Source organism: Dicentrarchus labrax, unplaced genomic scaffold (assembly GCF_905237075.1).
Source record: "Dicentrarchus labrax unplaced genomic scaffold, dlabrax2021, whole genome shotgun sequence".
NCBI lineage: Eukaryota > Metazoa > Chordata > Actinopteri > Moronidae > Dicentrarchus > Dicentrarchus labrax.
The window spans coordinates 16073386-16087510 of record NW_026136711.1 but is presented as its reverse complement, the minus strand read 5'-3'; the positions used below and the strand labels follow the sequence as shown (position 1 = coordinate 16087510).

Genomic DNA, 14125 nt, shown 5'->3' with positions numbered 1-14125 from the left:
GGAATTTTTTGTTAAACAGTATCACAGTTACATTAGTTTAAAAAATAACAGTGCAGCGAAAACGTTTTCTTTGTTAAATGTGTCAAGTGTAATCAGAAATCAGCTGTAAAAGGACAGTGACGAGAGAAGTGAGCAGTTTGAAGACAGCTGCTGCTGCTTGGCGCATGCGCGTTAACGCCAGTATCGAGTGATGCAGCGTCAAGTTCGGAGGCATAACTAGAACGTGACCGGATGTAGCTTTGCTTCAAATAAAGTATTGCAGTTATTGTTTAGTATGTTGGACGTTTTGTTTGTTTTCCCGTGCTGTTCAGATCTGTTTTTATCATGACAGTGTGAACGGCACATATCTGATTTTCAATTCTGATTTGAGACACTTTTACAGGTGATACAAATCAGATACAGGTCTATTTTTTTGCAATGCGACCTCAGTGTAAACACTCTAGATACACATTTGTCAGCCAAACAATACAAATTAAATAAAACATCAGATCTGAGCAACAAATCAGACTTGAGCACTAGCCTTTCTTTGAGACTTCAAAACGGGTTCTGGGGTGTTTTATTTTGAAAACTGCAACCGGAAGCCCAACCTTCCATTGCGGACATGACACTGACGATTAGCATTCGCTGGAAAAAATATAATGGCCTCATCGTAGTAAACTAGCAAAATGTCGTTTGTACTTAACATCCAGTAAGTCAGCGCACCTGGTCATGTAAGCTCTTAGCTTGACACATCCTCCCGTTAGACATTAGCTTTGTATTAACGACACTTCACCGGGCTGCTCCGTAGCGACCTGACGTCAACGTTGGGACGAGGACATTGGTGAGCTATGACGGTTAGGAGAGCCAACCGACATCCTCGGACATGTCCGGCGTCGCTCGCCATCTTTCTGCTAATATTGACTGTGCAGTTGGTGAAAACAGCTTCTGAGTATGACCCCTACAAAATCCTGGGCGTGAGCAGGAGTGCGAGTCAAACAGAAATCAAAAAGGCATACAAGACCCTTGCCAAAGAATGGTGAGTGACTGACACCAGGTCCCCTAGACAATCACATCCCGGCTGTAACAGCCCTGTTCAGACAGCAGTGGACATTTGACACCTGAGCCGGTGTTTGTTAGACGTGTTTAACCCTGTATGACCCAGCAGTAAGGTTCAATTATGGTGTATTTGGCTTTTTGTTTTTAGGCATCCAGACAAGAACAAGGACCCTAAAGCTGAGGACATGTTCATCAAGGTTTCTAAGTCATATGAGGTGGGTGAGCATGCATGTACTGTTACAGCTGACACCTCTGACTGGCATTATGTTTCAGCAGTCTGTTTCACTTTCTGTATCATGGTCTGCAGTAATTACATCATTGATCTTACCTCTCACAGATTCTCTCTAATGAGGAGCGAAGGTCCAACTTTGATCGTTACGGGCAGATGGATGAAAACCAGCCCTTCGGCCAGTCCCAGCATCATGGCTTCCGCGGCTTCCACAACAGCTTCTACTTTGATGAGTCTTTTTTCCATTTCCCCAGGTACTCCATGTTCATTTATCATCTAGTCGGTGTCACTGTCAAAAGCAAAGTGCCAACATACTTCGGATCATATTGTGTTTGATAAGAGAACAGGTCTCCTCCCCTTTCTCTTCTGACAGAATATTTCTCTCTCCAACTTCCCATAACTTCATCAATATTTATTTCCCAGCATGCTACTGTTTCCAATCCATACTGGGCTAAGTGGTGTAGGTTGGACTCCTCCTTGTGTTTGCTTTCGGTTATTGAATGAGCATTAAACAAACCTACTGTCATCCTATGCCCAAGAGTTTTAGTTGCAAGCAGATATTGTTGTTTTGTAAACTTGTATGATAAAGTAATGTAGTGTGGACATAATAGAGCTAATTAAACAACAAAAACCCGATGACAAATGGATTAAATGCATAAAATGCTTGATGCTTGTTAAACCTTTTTAATGTTTTACCTGTTTTTTTGCCATAATAAGCAATTTAAAGACATTAAATTGAGCTTTGCTAACCTAATAATTGCTAGTAGCAGACAGACTTGATGCACTCAGATTTCAGCCTAATGACTTTTGAGAGCTTATCATTATTACTAAATGGAGAAATATCTTTGCACTCTTTTGTTAGATTGTTAGGTCCTTGTTAGGCCAGATATGTACGTTTACTCTTTTAACTATGCGGTCGCATGATGGCTGCCTTGTGTATCCTGCGTCCGTTTGGGCCGCTGGTTGTGCACGTCCTCAGAAATGAAGCAAGTAGTGAAATTGTCCTTTTTAATAAGTTGTTTCGGAGAAGGACCTCTATCTCTACTGAGCATGAGCACCAAGATTTAGAATGACTGAACAAATCAGAGTTTTAGACAGTTGTCCCTCAGGTCGTGCCCTGACAGCACCCTGTGGGATATGTCTAAAAATAGCCTCACTGACTTGCTTCTGACTCTCCTCCAGGTCCAGGGACTTTGCAGACAGCAAGTACCTGCTTCACCACGCACAGTTTAACAGCGATATCCTTCCAGACAGCCACAAGAGGCCGTACCTAATCAAAGCGACCTCCGAGTGGTGCTTTGCATGCATCCACATTGAGCCTGTGTGGAAGGAGACGGTGCAGGAGCTGGAGCCACTGGGTAAGTCTGCTGTCACCAGACTCCCATCAGTCCCGTCAGTCCCATCAGTCCCGTCCCCCCACACTCTGAGGATCAGGGTTGGTTTTCCTAAAAGCATCATAACATAGAGATGATGTTTATTCAGTTCCAGGCCATTAGGACAAATGTAATTCTAAGTGTTAAGATGCTTTACAGAGAGCCAGCCATTTCTATAATTATCCAGTAGGGTTTATTTGTTTCTCTTAGTTTCCTGCAACAAAGGGTAAAGCTAAGGGCTTTGTAGTCTGGCACTGGAGATGAATTTAAAGTTGTTGAGTTAATTCTACTATTTGGACGTACAGTTCCCAGTGTCCTATAGACGTGTAGTCTCATGCGTAAGCTGTAATAACTAGGTGGCCGACTCAGTACGAATAACCTTTACAAAACCCATTGCCTTTACTACACTAAGCAGTCATAACCAGTGGTATTTTTATTCAGTATGGATGAAAATGGATGTTACAAGATTTTAACAGGATGTAACCTAAAGTGAGCTCAGTACATAAAGTTATCTCTGGCTTAGCTTGATGTGTTTTAAGAAAAACACTGTCACAGAAAATGATTCTTGTTCTCTGGTTCTCAAACTATGGTGGTACTTTTCAAATGTACATTTTGAAATGAAATAAATTGATTTAAAAAAAACATAGAATACTATTAAAATACTACGAAATTTCGAATGAAAATACTTGAGAATCGTAATCAAGAAACTATGAGATTGCTGAAATGTAATTTTAAGTTTTGCATTTCTAGTAATAATTTTGTTTCATTATCAATAACGACAATAAGAATAACACTTATGACATACTATGGCCTCATAAAGTAGTTATCGCTAACATGTTAGCAAACAGTTGCAGCTATTTACACAACCAGCAGACAATAGCAGTCATTTGTAGTTGTGTTTCTGGCCACCTATCAAAGGAAAGTCCAATATTCACATTCAACATTCAGCACTGTTTTCATCTTCAGTCATTCATTGCAGTCCAATACAACAGCTCTGCTATAAAATCTATAAACCACTGATAGTGTTAAATTTCTCATGACATTGTCGGAATAATGTACATTAATTTGTTTATATGTTTCTTACTGATATCATAGTTAGTAGTGGTGTTGTACTAGACTAGGCAGTCCAGTATAACACCACCAGTAACTATGACCTCAATGCTAAAACATGATTGAACGAGCACCTCTATGACAATGTCAAAAACACTGCACATTGTATGCATTATAAAAGTGAAGTTAAAAATCAAAGTAAGTCAGCTTTGACTTGTTTTCTCTGTTGCTGTGGTATACAGTGGTATGTATTCATAGGATTCTGTGAGACACTAAAAACAGATGTATGCATCTTTTATGAACCCCGTCCATTAGGCAGTCTCTCACTAATTTCAAAGACTGGAGTAAAAAATCCAGTCTTTGAGTGTCTTCTCTTCGAGTCTTTTAGTATCTCTTCGACTGGAGCCGCACAGTGCTTCCATGGACAGGAAGCACCGCTCAGTTTTAATATGTGAATTTGAACAAGTCGCTGCTTAAACAGCATCGATTGTGATTTTGCATGTACTTGTTTTAGTAACACATTATGAAGTTTGTTTTAAGTTTTCTTTCATTGCAAGAACACTTGTGTTTTGCTCTACTGTATCAGGTATAATAGCAGTCTATTTTTTACTGTTATACCAGGTGTTGGCATTGGCATTGTGGACCTGGGTTATGAGCGTCGCCTGGCCAACCAGCTGGGAGCTCACCGCGTTCCCTCCATCATCGGACTGGTGAATGGCAGGGTGACCTTCTTCAATCAGGCTGTGGTACGGGAGCACCTGCGACAGTTCATTGAAGACCTGCTGCCCCAGAAACTGGTGGAAAAGGTAAATGCAACTAACAATAATACACTACATGTGTGCTATTGTCAAATAACTTTAAGTAAAATATAGACAAATATATATATATATATATATATATATATATATATATATTTTCTTTACAAAAAGTTTTTGAACTAATTGCCATTGTTTCTCCAGATCACAGATGACAACTACCTGGGTTTTCTGGATAGCTGGCATGCAGAAAATAAGCCCAGCGTTCTCTTGTTTGACCAGGTCCCTGTTGTTCCCCTGCTCTATAAAGTAAGCAATGTGTACTGTATACACACACACACACACACACACACACACACACACACAAGCACACACAAGTGCTACTAAATGTTATAGTGGAAAATAGAGAGAGCTACTCCAGCACTACAAGCCAGTTAGTATTCTGAAATCTGGTGCACTTTCCACCAATTACACCAATAGGGAGCAGATAGATTAAACCCCAACAGCAACCACAGATGCATCTGTGTGTGCAGCTGTTTCTGCTCGAAATAATGTTTTAGGTTACTAATGTAATGCATTAATATTTCCTCCTTTGTTACATAAAATTGTCTTATTTAACCTACCAAATGCAGTCAAATGCACTGGCAACATTGTTTGAACTTAATACCAAGGGAACAGATGGGAACACAGTTTCAACCAATCAGATTTCTTAGATATAACTGTCTAATGACTTTATATAAAAGCAGCCATCAGTCAGCCTTGAACTCTTCTGTTTTTTGGTTTTTTTTTACCCCTTCTTCTCTTACTGAGTTTACTGTGTTTATTTTTGAGGATCTCATCTTCCCGCTCCCTCTCTCCAGTTAACAGCGTTTGCCTTCAGAGACTATGTGCGCTTCGGCTACGTGGACCAGGGTGACACACACAACACTCGGCTACTGAGGCAGTTTAACATAAACACATACGCCCCAACCATGCTGCTGTTTAAGGAGGATACAGAGAAGCCTGTTGACATCATCCAGGTACATCCTGAACCATCACTTCCCTAGTTTAATAGTAATAAAGCATCCTCTCCTGCTATATCAGAACATACTGGCTAGTTTTAAACTAGCTGTTTTGTAACCTAAAACATGAAGTCTAAATCATTTGTAATAATTAATTGTTAAATGAATGAATCTGCTTGTTTTTCTAGTTTCGATTTTTGTCATTTTGCAAAATTTCTCACCCACTCTTTCAGGCCAGAGGGATGAAGCGACAGATCATGGATGAGTTTGTCTCCAACAACAAGTTCCTGCAGGTGCCACGACTGGTCAACCAGCAGCTTTTTGATGAGCTGTGTCCTGTCAAGCAGTTCCACAGACGGAGGAAGTAAGACATTTTCTGAGCAATGGTCCTGCTGCAGCACTTAATATCACTCACTTGAATTTACCTCTTGTTCAAAGGAGGCATCTTCCTTGAAGAAAGAAAAGAAATGACTAAGCTTAGCCAAGGCTAAATTTGACTCATCATTTGATAAGTGTACGAAAATGAAATTCAAGCAGCAAAGTTGGACAGGTGGTTGACACTGTGAACTGAAAGGTTGTGCATTTATGCCACTGTAGCAGGTGACTAGACTGTAAATGGTTTTCAGGTACTGTGTGCTGCTGATAACAGGGGAGGACCAAGCTTTTCTCCCAGGCAATAAGGCCTTCCTGGACTTCGCAACAGCTAACAGAAAAGAGGTGCTGCGGTTTGCGTACGTCTACCAGCGTCAGCAGCAGCCTCTCTGTCAGGCACTGCTCCATAATCAGGCTGCACACTCACCTCAGGTCAGTGTCAGAACCACATGCATAGTCCCCACACATGCATCAATACACTGACTAAATAACCTGCTCCTACAACCGAATGTATGATACAAATGAAGCCTTCTGATTTCAATCGAACATCGAGGACAATGTGCCTTTTGTAACCAGAAAGTCCAGATTGTATCCAGAATGTACCGAATTTGATATGTGTCAGATTACCGATATGTGCATCCTGAGACTCTGCATAGCCTCACTTTACAGTAAAAGTGCTTTATAACACCGCTTACAGGTGGTGATTCTTGAGAGGCGGAGCCAGGCTGGCAAGGCCCTATACCGCTCTGTGAGCGGTGGCTGGAACGGCAGTGAAGAAGATAAGTACCGCCTGCACGAACAGCTAGAGCTCCTTCAGAAAGACCCCACCTATCTGAGCTCAGACGCCACCCTGCCAGAACTCAACAACGAGATGGCCCCGGTAAGACACAGCAGACACACACTCGCCTTGAGGCCACTGCGCTGGGGGCCGCACTGACTGATGGGAAATTTTCACTGGAACAATTTTTGGATTAATGTCATTGTTTTCTATTCTATCAGATGTTCATTATTCAGTGGATGAATGCTGCCTATGATTACATTCTTCAAATATATGATGACCTTCTCTACTCAAACTGGTAAGACAACACTCACCCAGAATGTCCAACTGTGCAACAAAGAGAAAGGCAGGAAATACGTGAGAAGCTGAATCATGCTGCGGCATCAAGATGTTGCCAAAATTACCTGATGGGGGATGAGTGTCACATCTTAGCCACGATGCACCCTTTCAGAAATGTAACCACACATAGCGGTTACATGGAAACTGTTATTGTTTGATATGGTCTGGCGTGTATTTTCTCCTACATGTTTCAATAAGAACACTTTTCTGTCATCAAGGCGAGAGATGATGCCCATCCTGTCACTGATCTTCTCAGCTCTCTTCATTCTTTTTGGCACCGTTATCATTCAGGCCTTCAGGTGAGAGAGACACAACCCTGTTTCAGTCTGAGATATTTTAATCATATACTCAACCATCAGTGACTTGAAGTGACTTAAATTCAAAATGTTATTCTTAATAATACTGACTAGATCTACAATAGAAATGTGTTTTAGCATTTGTTTATCTCATTTGTCTTCTAATTCTACACAATTATTCCTGGTTTTGAGTCTAGTCGAGTCAAATACAGGCTCTGCCCCAAAGGAGTCAGAGCTATTGTTTGTCCACACTGGATGATTTCCCTTCTGTGGTGTATTTCCAGTGAGCCAGGTGAGAGTAAACCCCAGAAACCAAAGCCAAAGGAGCAACCGCAATCTGAGGACGACGCTTCAAGTAGAGCTAGTACCTCAAGGTAATGGAGTGAAATGAAGTGAATACACAATATGAGGCACAACAGCAGAAAACTGGAAAGTCACCAAAAAGCAGTGTATTTTAATTATTACACAGGCTGCTTGAATGATGATTGTTGACAACTTATTTTGCAGTTGAATGGCTGTTTATCCAACCGACAGGACCATGGGGGGGTTTGTGGGTTTGTTCTAACTCAAGCATGTCCTTGAGTTATCAAAGCACCCCTGTAGCCCCACAAGAAATCTTCTCATTAATAATTAAACTAAACTAACTCTGTAGTATAGTGAATTCATATTTTCACAGACCTATACTGCCCAAACTCCCATAAATAGAAAGTAAAGATGTGTGTCAGGGGTTTGCCAGAAAACTGTCCCTGTTTATCTTCAACTGATTAATGCGTAGTGTTTTGCTGTGACAGATTTAGAGTTTTATTTTACTTTTGCTCTATCCGCTATACAATATTTTAAACTCAAGTCTGAGCCAACCTCCAAATAAAATGACTGTCACCTTAAAACATCACTGTTTGTGGACATGTAGCTGGGATTTTTCCACGATCAATAGAGGGACTGAACTTTATCTGCTGGAGATAAAAACCCATATTGTCCTGATAACAACTGTATGTGTGTACGTTTAAATTAATTTAACTGTTTGTTGTCAGCACATTGTCTTTATGTTACCAGTAATTCTGTCTAAATACAATACTCACATGTCACATGTTCATTGAGAGAGCTATCGGTAGCTGTAAAACCCATTTTTCCTTCCCTCCCTCTGTCTTTCTCATTGGACCATGCAGCCGTCCTCCTAAGAAGGACTTTGTTGAAGTGACAGAGCTGACAGACATCACGTACACCAGCAACCTGGTCAAGCTGAGGCCGGGCCACATCAATGTTGTCTTGGTGCTCACCAACGCTTCCAAGACTGCCTTGCTCAGGAAATTTGCCAAGGAGGTTTTTTCTTTCTCTGGGTAGGTCTCAGCATGATCTTTTTTTTTTGTCTACATTAGTATTCGTTTGTATTAGTTTATTCGCACATATCAAAAAATACATCCTAAAATGGCCTTGCGAGTTCTGACCATAGATGACCACATTTTTGCAAAACTCTAACAAACTTTGTCAAATCTCAAAGTTTTATGTCTAGTGGCTTCTGATATTTTAGTAACTTGCTTTTAAAATAAAAAATGATAAATGACGATATCATGGAACAATACAGTACAGCACAATACTGTAAAAGACAATAATGTACTATAATATGTATCTTGTCCACTAAGATGCCCTGATTGCGTACTTTTCTTTGACCAATGCTTGGTCCACTTATTAACCCCAATCCCTTCTGCCTGTACAGGACTCAGACTCTCCACTTCTCCTTCCTCAACGCTGATAAGCACCGCCATTGGATGGCATCGCTCCTTCGGTCAACCTCTGATGCTATGCAGAGCGAGGGTTACTCAGACGAGGACGAGGAGTCTTTAGACTACAGTGGCCATGTCCTGGCCCTCAATGGCCACAAAAAATACTTTTGCCTCTTCAGACCCGTCTTCACAGGGGACGATCCCAATGACTCTTCATCCGAGACCTCATTCTCCTCTGACAGCAGGAGAAAGTCCCGTTCCAGGTCCAGGTCCAGCTCCCACTCCCGATCCAGGTCCCATTCCAGGGAGGATGGGGCCGTACCCAGACGAGGCTCCAGTAGGGCCACCAGCATAGAAGTCCACCACAAGCTTGACAGGCTGGGACTGTGGATGGAGAGGCTAATGGAGGGCACCCTACCCAGATTACGGGTCCCTGCATGGCCCTTTCTCAATGAAAGCACTAACAACCCCTCCACAGAAAGCTGAGGTCAAAGTAAGAAAGGTACAAATGGTAGTGAACACAATTTGTGGTCTTGCCTCCTGATTAAGTCCTTTAGGAATGCAATTTTGCAGTTTTCAAATTATTATTTAAGATCCATGTCACACATGTAGGTTGCCACACTAAACTGTTGCAGCCTGTTTACAGAACGTCTTATTTTATCTGTTAGATGGCGTTGAGCAGGTGGAAGTTGATGGCTTAGAGTAGTGTATTACCACAAACCTTTTAAAATGTGCATAATGAGGCAAAGGCTAAGCTATCACTTCATGTCTCCTGTACAGAGACAGAAGAAGGAAAGGAGAGAAGCTATGGGAAAAAAAACAGATGGAGTATCTCCTGATATGCTCTTAAATACATACAGTTATTCTTCACACACACACACACACACACACACACACACACACACACATTAGTTAGCCACAGCGACATGCAAAGCAGAGCTATGATTGCATGCAGAACTGCTTTATTTGCTCTCATGTGGCTCTAATAGCTAGCTGTGTGTGTGTGTGTGTGTGTGTGTGTGTGTGTGTGTGTGTGTGTGTGTGTGTGTGTGTGTGTGTGTGTGTGTGTGTGTGTGTGTGTGTGTGTGTGTGTGTGTGTGTGTGTGTGTGTGTGTGTGTGTGTGTGTGTGTGTGTGTGTGTGTCAGTTACAGATTAACTCCAGTTCTTTGTGTTAGCTTCCTCTTCTTTTAACTCTTGTCTCTGTACATTGATAAGGTGAAGTCATACAGCAAGAGATAAGCGTATTTTCTTTTTTTGCTCCTTTGAACCACCTTTAATATTTGCTCTGCACCTGAACACATCTTTCTACAATTAACAGCCCTCTGTCATGAGTTTGACCTTTGGCAGCATGTCCAGCAGATGGAGAATTCTCTCCACATCGGCTTTGTTTGGAAGCAGGTTAATACAAATAAAGGCTGGGAAACTGAGCCTGATGCACTGAATTTATAGATAAATTATGTGTTTGTTTTTTTAACTTATAGGAGCCTTCAGTTGAACTTGATCATTGACCTTGGTTTGCTATTAGAGAGCTGACGCAGCCTTTTTGAATCTAGGCATAAAGAGAATTTCACAGAATTGTAAGCAGCAAAAATCAACTTATTCACATAAAACCACATTTTACTCGGCTTTTAAAGAAAGATTGCTGATGTGTTTTTTCTGCTCAGATCAAGTTGCCATGCTGTTTAGTTACGGGATTTAACTAGAGCCCGACCGATGTTATCGGCCGCAATTGGCCTACTGCAGTCATATCGGTATCATATTGGTATGGGCGTATGTTATCCGATATGTGCCAATATGAAAACATTTATATATTTTTTTTGTTACATAATCCAGAAACAGATAATATATTGGTGTCACTGCACAGTTTAACCAGCAGAGTGTGCTGTGATTTACAGTACTGTAGCAAGCAGCACCATAAGTGAGAAGAAGCAGCTCCCCGTAGTGATTATGTTAAATTATTTAACATTTGCAATAAAGTTATTTGTTTAAGAAAACTGATAACCTTTGCATAGTCATATTCACAATCCTCATAGAAAAGCTCTATTTTCATTCCAACAGAAAAATTCACTGTTACTATCAGTAATCGGTGAATTGTTCCCCTCTAAAATTGGTAACGGACTTAAAAATCCCATATCGGTCGAGCTCTAGATTCAACATGCTACCTGCCAAGTTTGAATTCTGTTTAAGTTTAATGTCATTCTAGGTAAGTTGTACCCAAAATGTCGAAATCTGCCTTTTTTGTCTTTACAGTTGCTGTTTATTTGGGGCTAATTTTGTTAAAGTTCTTGTCAGTTGTCTGAATCAGGGAGAAACGATAAATCCTACTATATTATTGCCCTTTTTGAGCCTGTGCCCTTAAACATGTTAATGCATGGGATAAGTAGATCTAAAATGACTAATACATGTTGAATTTGCACTGGCAATTCAAAGGTTTAATCTCCTGTCTCCTCCTTTTACGCTGTAATGAAATAATTTGCTGCTCAACAAGAAATAATTGCAGTACACTGTAACTTGTAATCTTTTTTTCTTGTATGTCATTTGAACTTCATATTCAACTGTGAGAGATGAAGTGTAACTTATTAAAAGAAACTTCTTTTTAAAGCAGTTTATTTATTAAAATGTGCAGATAACTTTGACCTGCTTTGGTATTTATGTAATTTACGCGTTTTTTAAACTATGAAATATTTGCATATACAAAAATTAAATATGTTAATTCAGGGAAATTGATCACTAATTAAGGCACAATGAATAGTCCAGCTAACAATAAGCTTGATGTTAATAATAGAATAAAATAAAATTAACAAAATTACACTGTACTTGGAGTAGATTTAAATACCTGACATTGTTTACAATCAGTAGATGATACAAGAACAAATATTTACCATAAATAGAACTACTGCTAAATATGAATACACATTTTCAGCAGCATTATACACAGTACATGTCATATGGTCCAAGGAACCAACACTTTGTGTGTGTGTTTGTACTACAGTACAGGCTCAGTACTCATTAGGAATGTCAAACACTTTCTTCATGGATAGGTCTTCAGGGCCGAAGGAGGCTGGCAGCAGCTCGCTCACAGTCATCTGCAGGTATGAGCCATCAGGCTTTGACAGGTACACATCCCAATTTGGCCCAAACTGTAAAGGGAAATGACCAAAAAAAGAGACATTAAATCCTCTTTCATGTTTCTCTCAATAAATTATCAAAGACTGGAAACTAAAAGCTTCTTGAAAACCTTAAAACAGTAGAGCAGCAGAGATTATTTTACCTCTCTCATGAACTGCCTGCAGCCACCACACGGGGAGATGAACTGGTCATCCAGGTCACTGCAACAAATGAGGAAAGATTTATTTGGTAAACAAAACAAAAGCATGGTATTCTCAACTAGACAATTATTAAGTTTATATCTGGGGAAAATGTATTAATGTTGAACACAAAGTTCTTCATACTGTACGTTTCCTACGAACAACTATTTGCTCTACTATAAATGTTTTAATTTCTATTACCGTTGCTCTGTTCTATACAGTTTACTCACAAGGCTAATATATATATATAGGCATCATAATCATTACAAGCCATTAAAAAAGCCTCTTCACATTTAGGTGCAGCATGTTGAATGCTGCTAAACAGACACTTGTCTGCCTGTTTTTTTTCATGCCTTTCAGTGCCTCACCAGTTTGTGAACTTTTGACCAACTGTTACATAGGGCAGGTTTGAGAAGTAATAAGGGCGTTTGGTAAGGTTTAGTGACGTGCAAAGAGTATGTGCAGGAAACTTAGCACAAGTAAAGTGACTCATGGTTTAGTAAGACAGTAATGATGACTCTGGGCTTGTGCAAGGTCAGGCTGGATGCTTTCGTTTCATAGGAAACATTAAACATTATATACACATAGGGGACATTACCTGGCAATTGCAATAGCTTTGAAACTTCTGTGGCCTTCTGACACTGCCCTTGAGATTGCATTCCTTTCGGCACACACACCCAAGTTGTAACACGCATTCTCCACGTTGCAACCTGCCGGGCACACAAGTATTGGTCATCAGCAAAAGAGGCCTTTTCACCATCAAAGGGTCTGTCTGTTCACTTCTTCTGTCCTGTCCTGGTCAAATAGTTACTCAATGGGTCTTTGCACTCACAGCTGTTTGCCAGACATTTGCCCCCCACACATTTCTGTTGAGGGACACGTGACTCGCTAAGCTTTGTACAGTCCAGCAACATGAACAGGAGAGTTGTGTTTTTGCCCTACTGTTGACAATGATTTGACATCCCTGTCAGTGTGTACAGTGCGGTTGACCCAAGTGATGCAAGCAATGGCAAAAGGTCATCATAGCACATGGAAAAGCTAAGTCTTGTTGGTCCTGAGAAACGTGCTTTTATTGTTCAACCACTTGGAATGATTAACATCCTGGTGAGGATTTAATAATGGGCTGCTGTAGGCAGATGTGTTAAAATTAAACCTTTCCTCATTGAGTCCTGTAATTTGAACTGTCAGGTAATTATTAACATGTTGTAGCTAACTAAACTCAGATCAAGTAATGCTTAATTTTCTTGTGCTTTAAATAACATTCTGTTACTTCATCCATACGTTCAATTATCTCAAACAACAACAAAGCAGCAAGAACGGACTCAAACACAAGTTGCATAATGCTGTGGCTCTGAGTTCTTCCCTGTTTGCAATGTGCTGAAGCTTTACAATACTTTCTGGCAAAGAACTTGATTGATTAGTTTTAGGAAAACACTTGATAAGAAAAAAACAAATATATGCAGAATTATTGATAAAAAAGCACATGTTCAATAAACTCCTGTTCATCTTAAACCTACATTTTTACCCTCATGTCAAATATTTACCCCAATCAAACAATCCAGAGGCAAAGTTTCCTGTGTACCTTACCTGTAAACACGCAGTTATCTGGGGTCAGGAGAGCAGCCCCCACCCTGAATTTGCTGTAAGGACAGTAGGCTTGCGTCTTTGCCTCCTGAGACTGTTGGATCAGCTTCTTGACCATGTCCTGGGACAAGTGTCCTGAGCTGTGGTCCTTAATATTCATCACCTCCCTGCTGAACTTGACTTGGTCCATACTTGCTCTTGGGGTTTGTGAGTGTTTTTGAGTCAGTGAATGAGTCTGTTGTAGTTCAGCTTTAAATGTGAATGGGACACAGTGAAGGGGGAG

The 14125-nt window shown here is 40.5% G+C and overlaps 2 protein-coding genes across 2 annotated transcripts; one reads left to right on the top strand and one right to left on the bottom strand.

The window, feature by feature from the left end:
* The first annotated feature begins 574 nt into the window (after positions 1-574).
* On the top strand, positions 575-11551 carry dnajc16l (DnaJ (Hsp40) homolog, subfamily C, member 16 like). Its single transcript, XM_051415145.1, has 15 exons — positions 575-1015; positions 1184-1250; positions 1373-1518; positions 2447-2622; positions 4309-4493; positions 4647-4751; positions 5303-5461; positions 5677-5807; positions 6070-6247; positions 6513-6695; positions 6815-6891; positions 7151-7231; positions 7513-7602; positions 8395-8565; positions 8943-11551. The coding sequence occupies exons 1-15, from the start codon at positions 828-830 to the stop codon at positions 9433-9435; spliced, it is 2430 nt and encodes an 809-aa protein (XP_051271105.1). The 5' UTR covers positions 575-827; the 3' UTR covers positions 9436-11551.
* cdab (cytidine deaminase b) lies at positions 11541-14095 on the bottom strand. Its single transcript, XM_051415157.1, has 4 exons — positions 13846-14095; positions 12857-12968; positions 12222-12279; positions 11541-12090 (listed from the first exon to the last, which is right to left on the bottom strand). The coding sequence occupies exons 1-4, from the start codon at positions 14030-14032 to the stop codon at positions 11950-11952; spliced, it is 498 nt and encodes a 165-aa protein (XP_051271117.1). The 5' UTR covers positions 14033-14095; the 3' UTR covers positions 11541-11949.
* Positions 14096-14125: the final 30 nt, after the last annotated feature.

Coding starts and splice junctions, on each gene's coding strand:
- dnajc16l (XM_051415145.1), top strand. CDS start 828: ATGACGGTTAGGAGAGCCAACCGACATCCTCGGACATGTCCGGCGTCG. Junction 6,248..6,512: donor AGGCTGCACACTCACCTCAG/GTCAGTGTCAGA, acceptor CACCGCTTACAG/GTGGTGATTCTTGAGAGGCG. Junction 6,696..6,814: donor TCAACAACGAGATGGCCCCG/GTAAGACACAGC, acceptor CTATTCTATCAG/ATGTTCATTATTCAGTGGAT.
- cdab (XM_051415157.1), bottom strand. CDS start 14,032: ATGGACCAAGTCAAGTTCAGCAGGGAGGTGATGAATATTAAGGACCAC. Junction 12,969..13,845: donor AGATAACTGCGTGTTTACAG/GTAAGGTACACA, acceptor TGTGCCCGGCAG/GTTGCAACGTGGAGAATGCG. Junction 12,280..12,856: donor AAAGCTATTGCAATTGCCAG/GTAATGTCCCCT, acceptor CATTTGTTGCAG/TGACCTGGATGACCAGTTCA.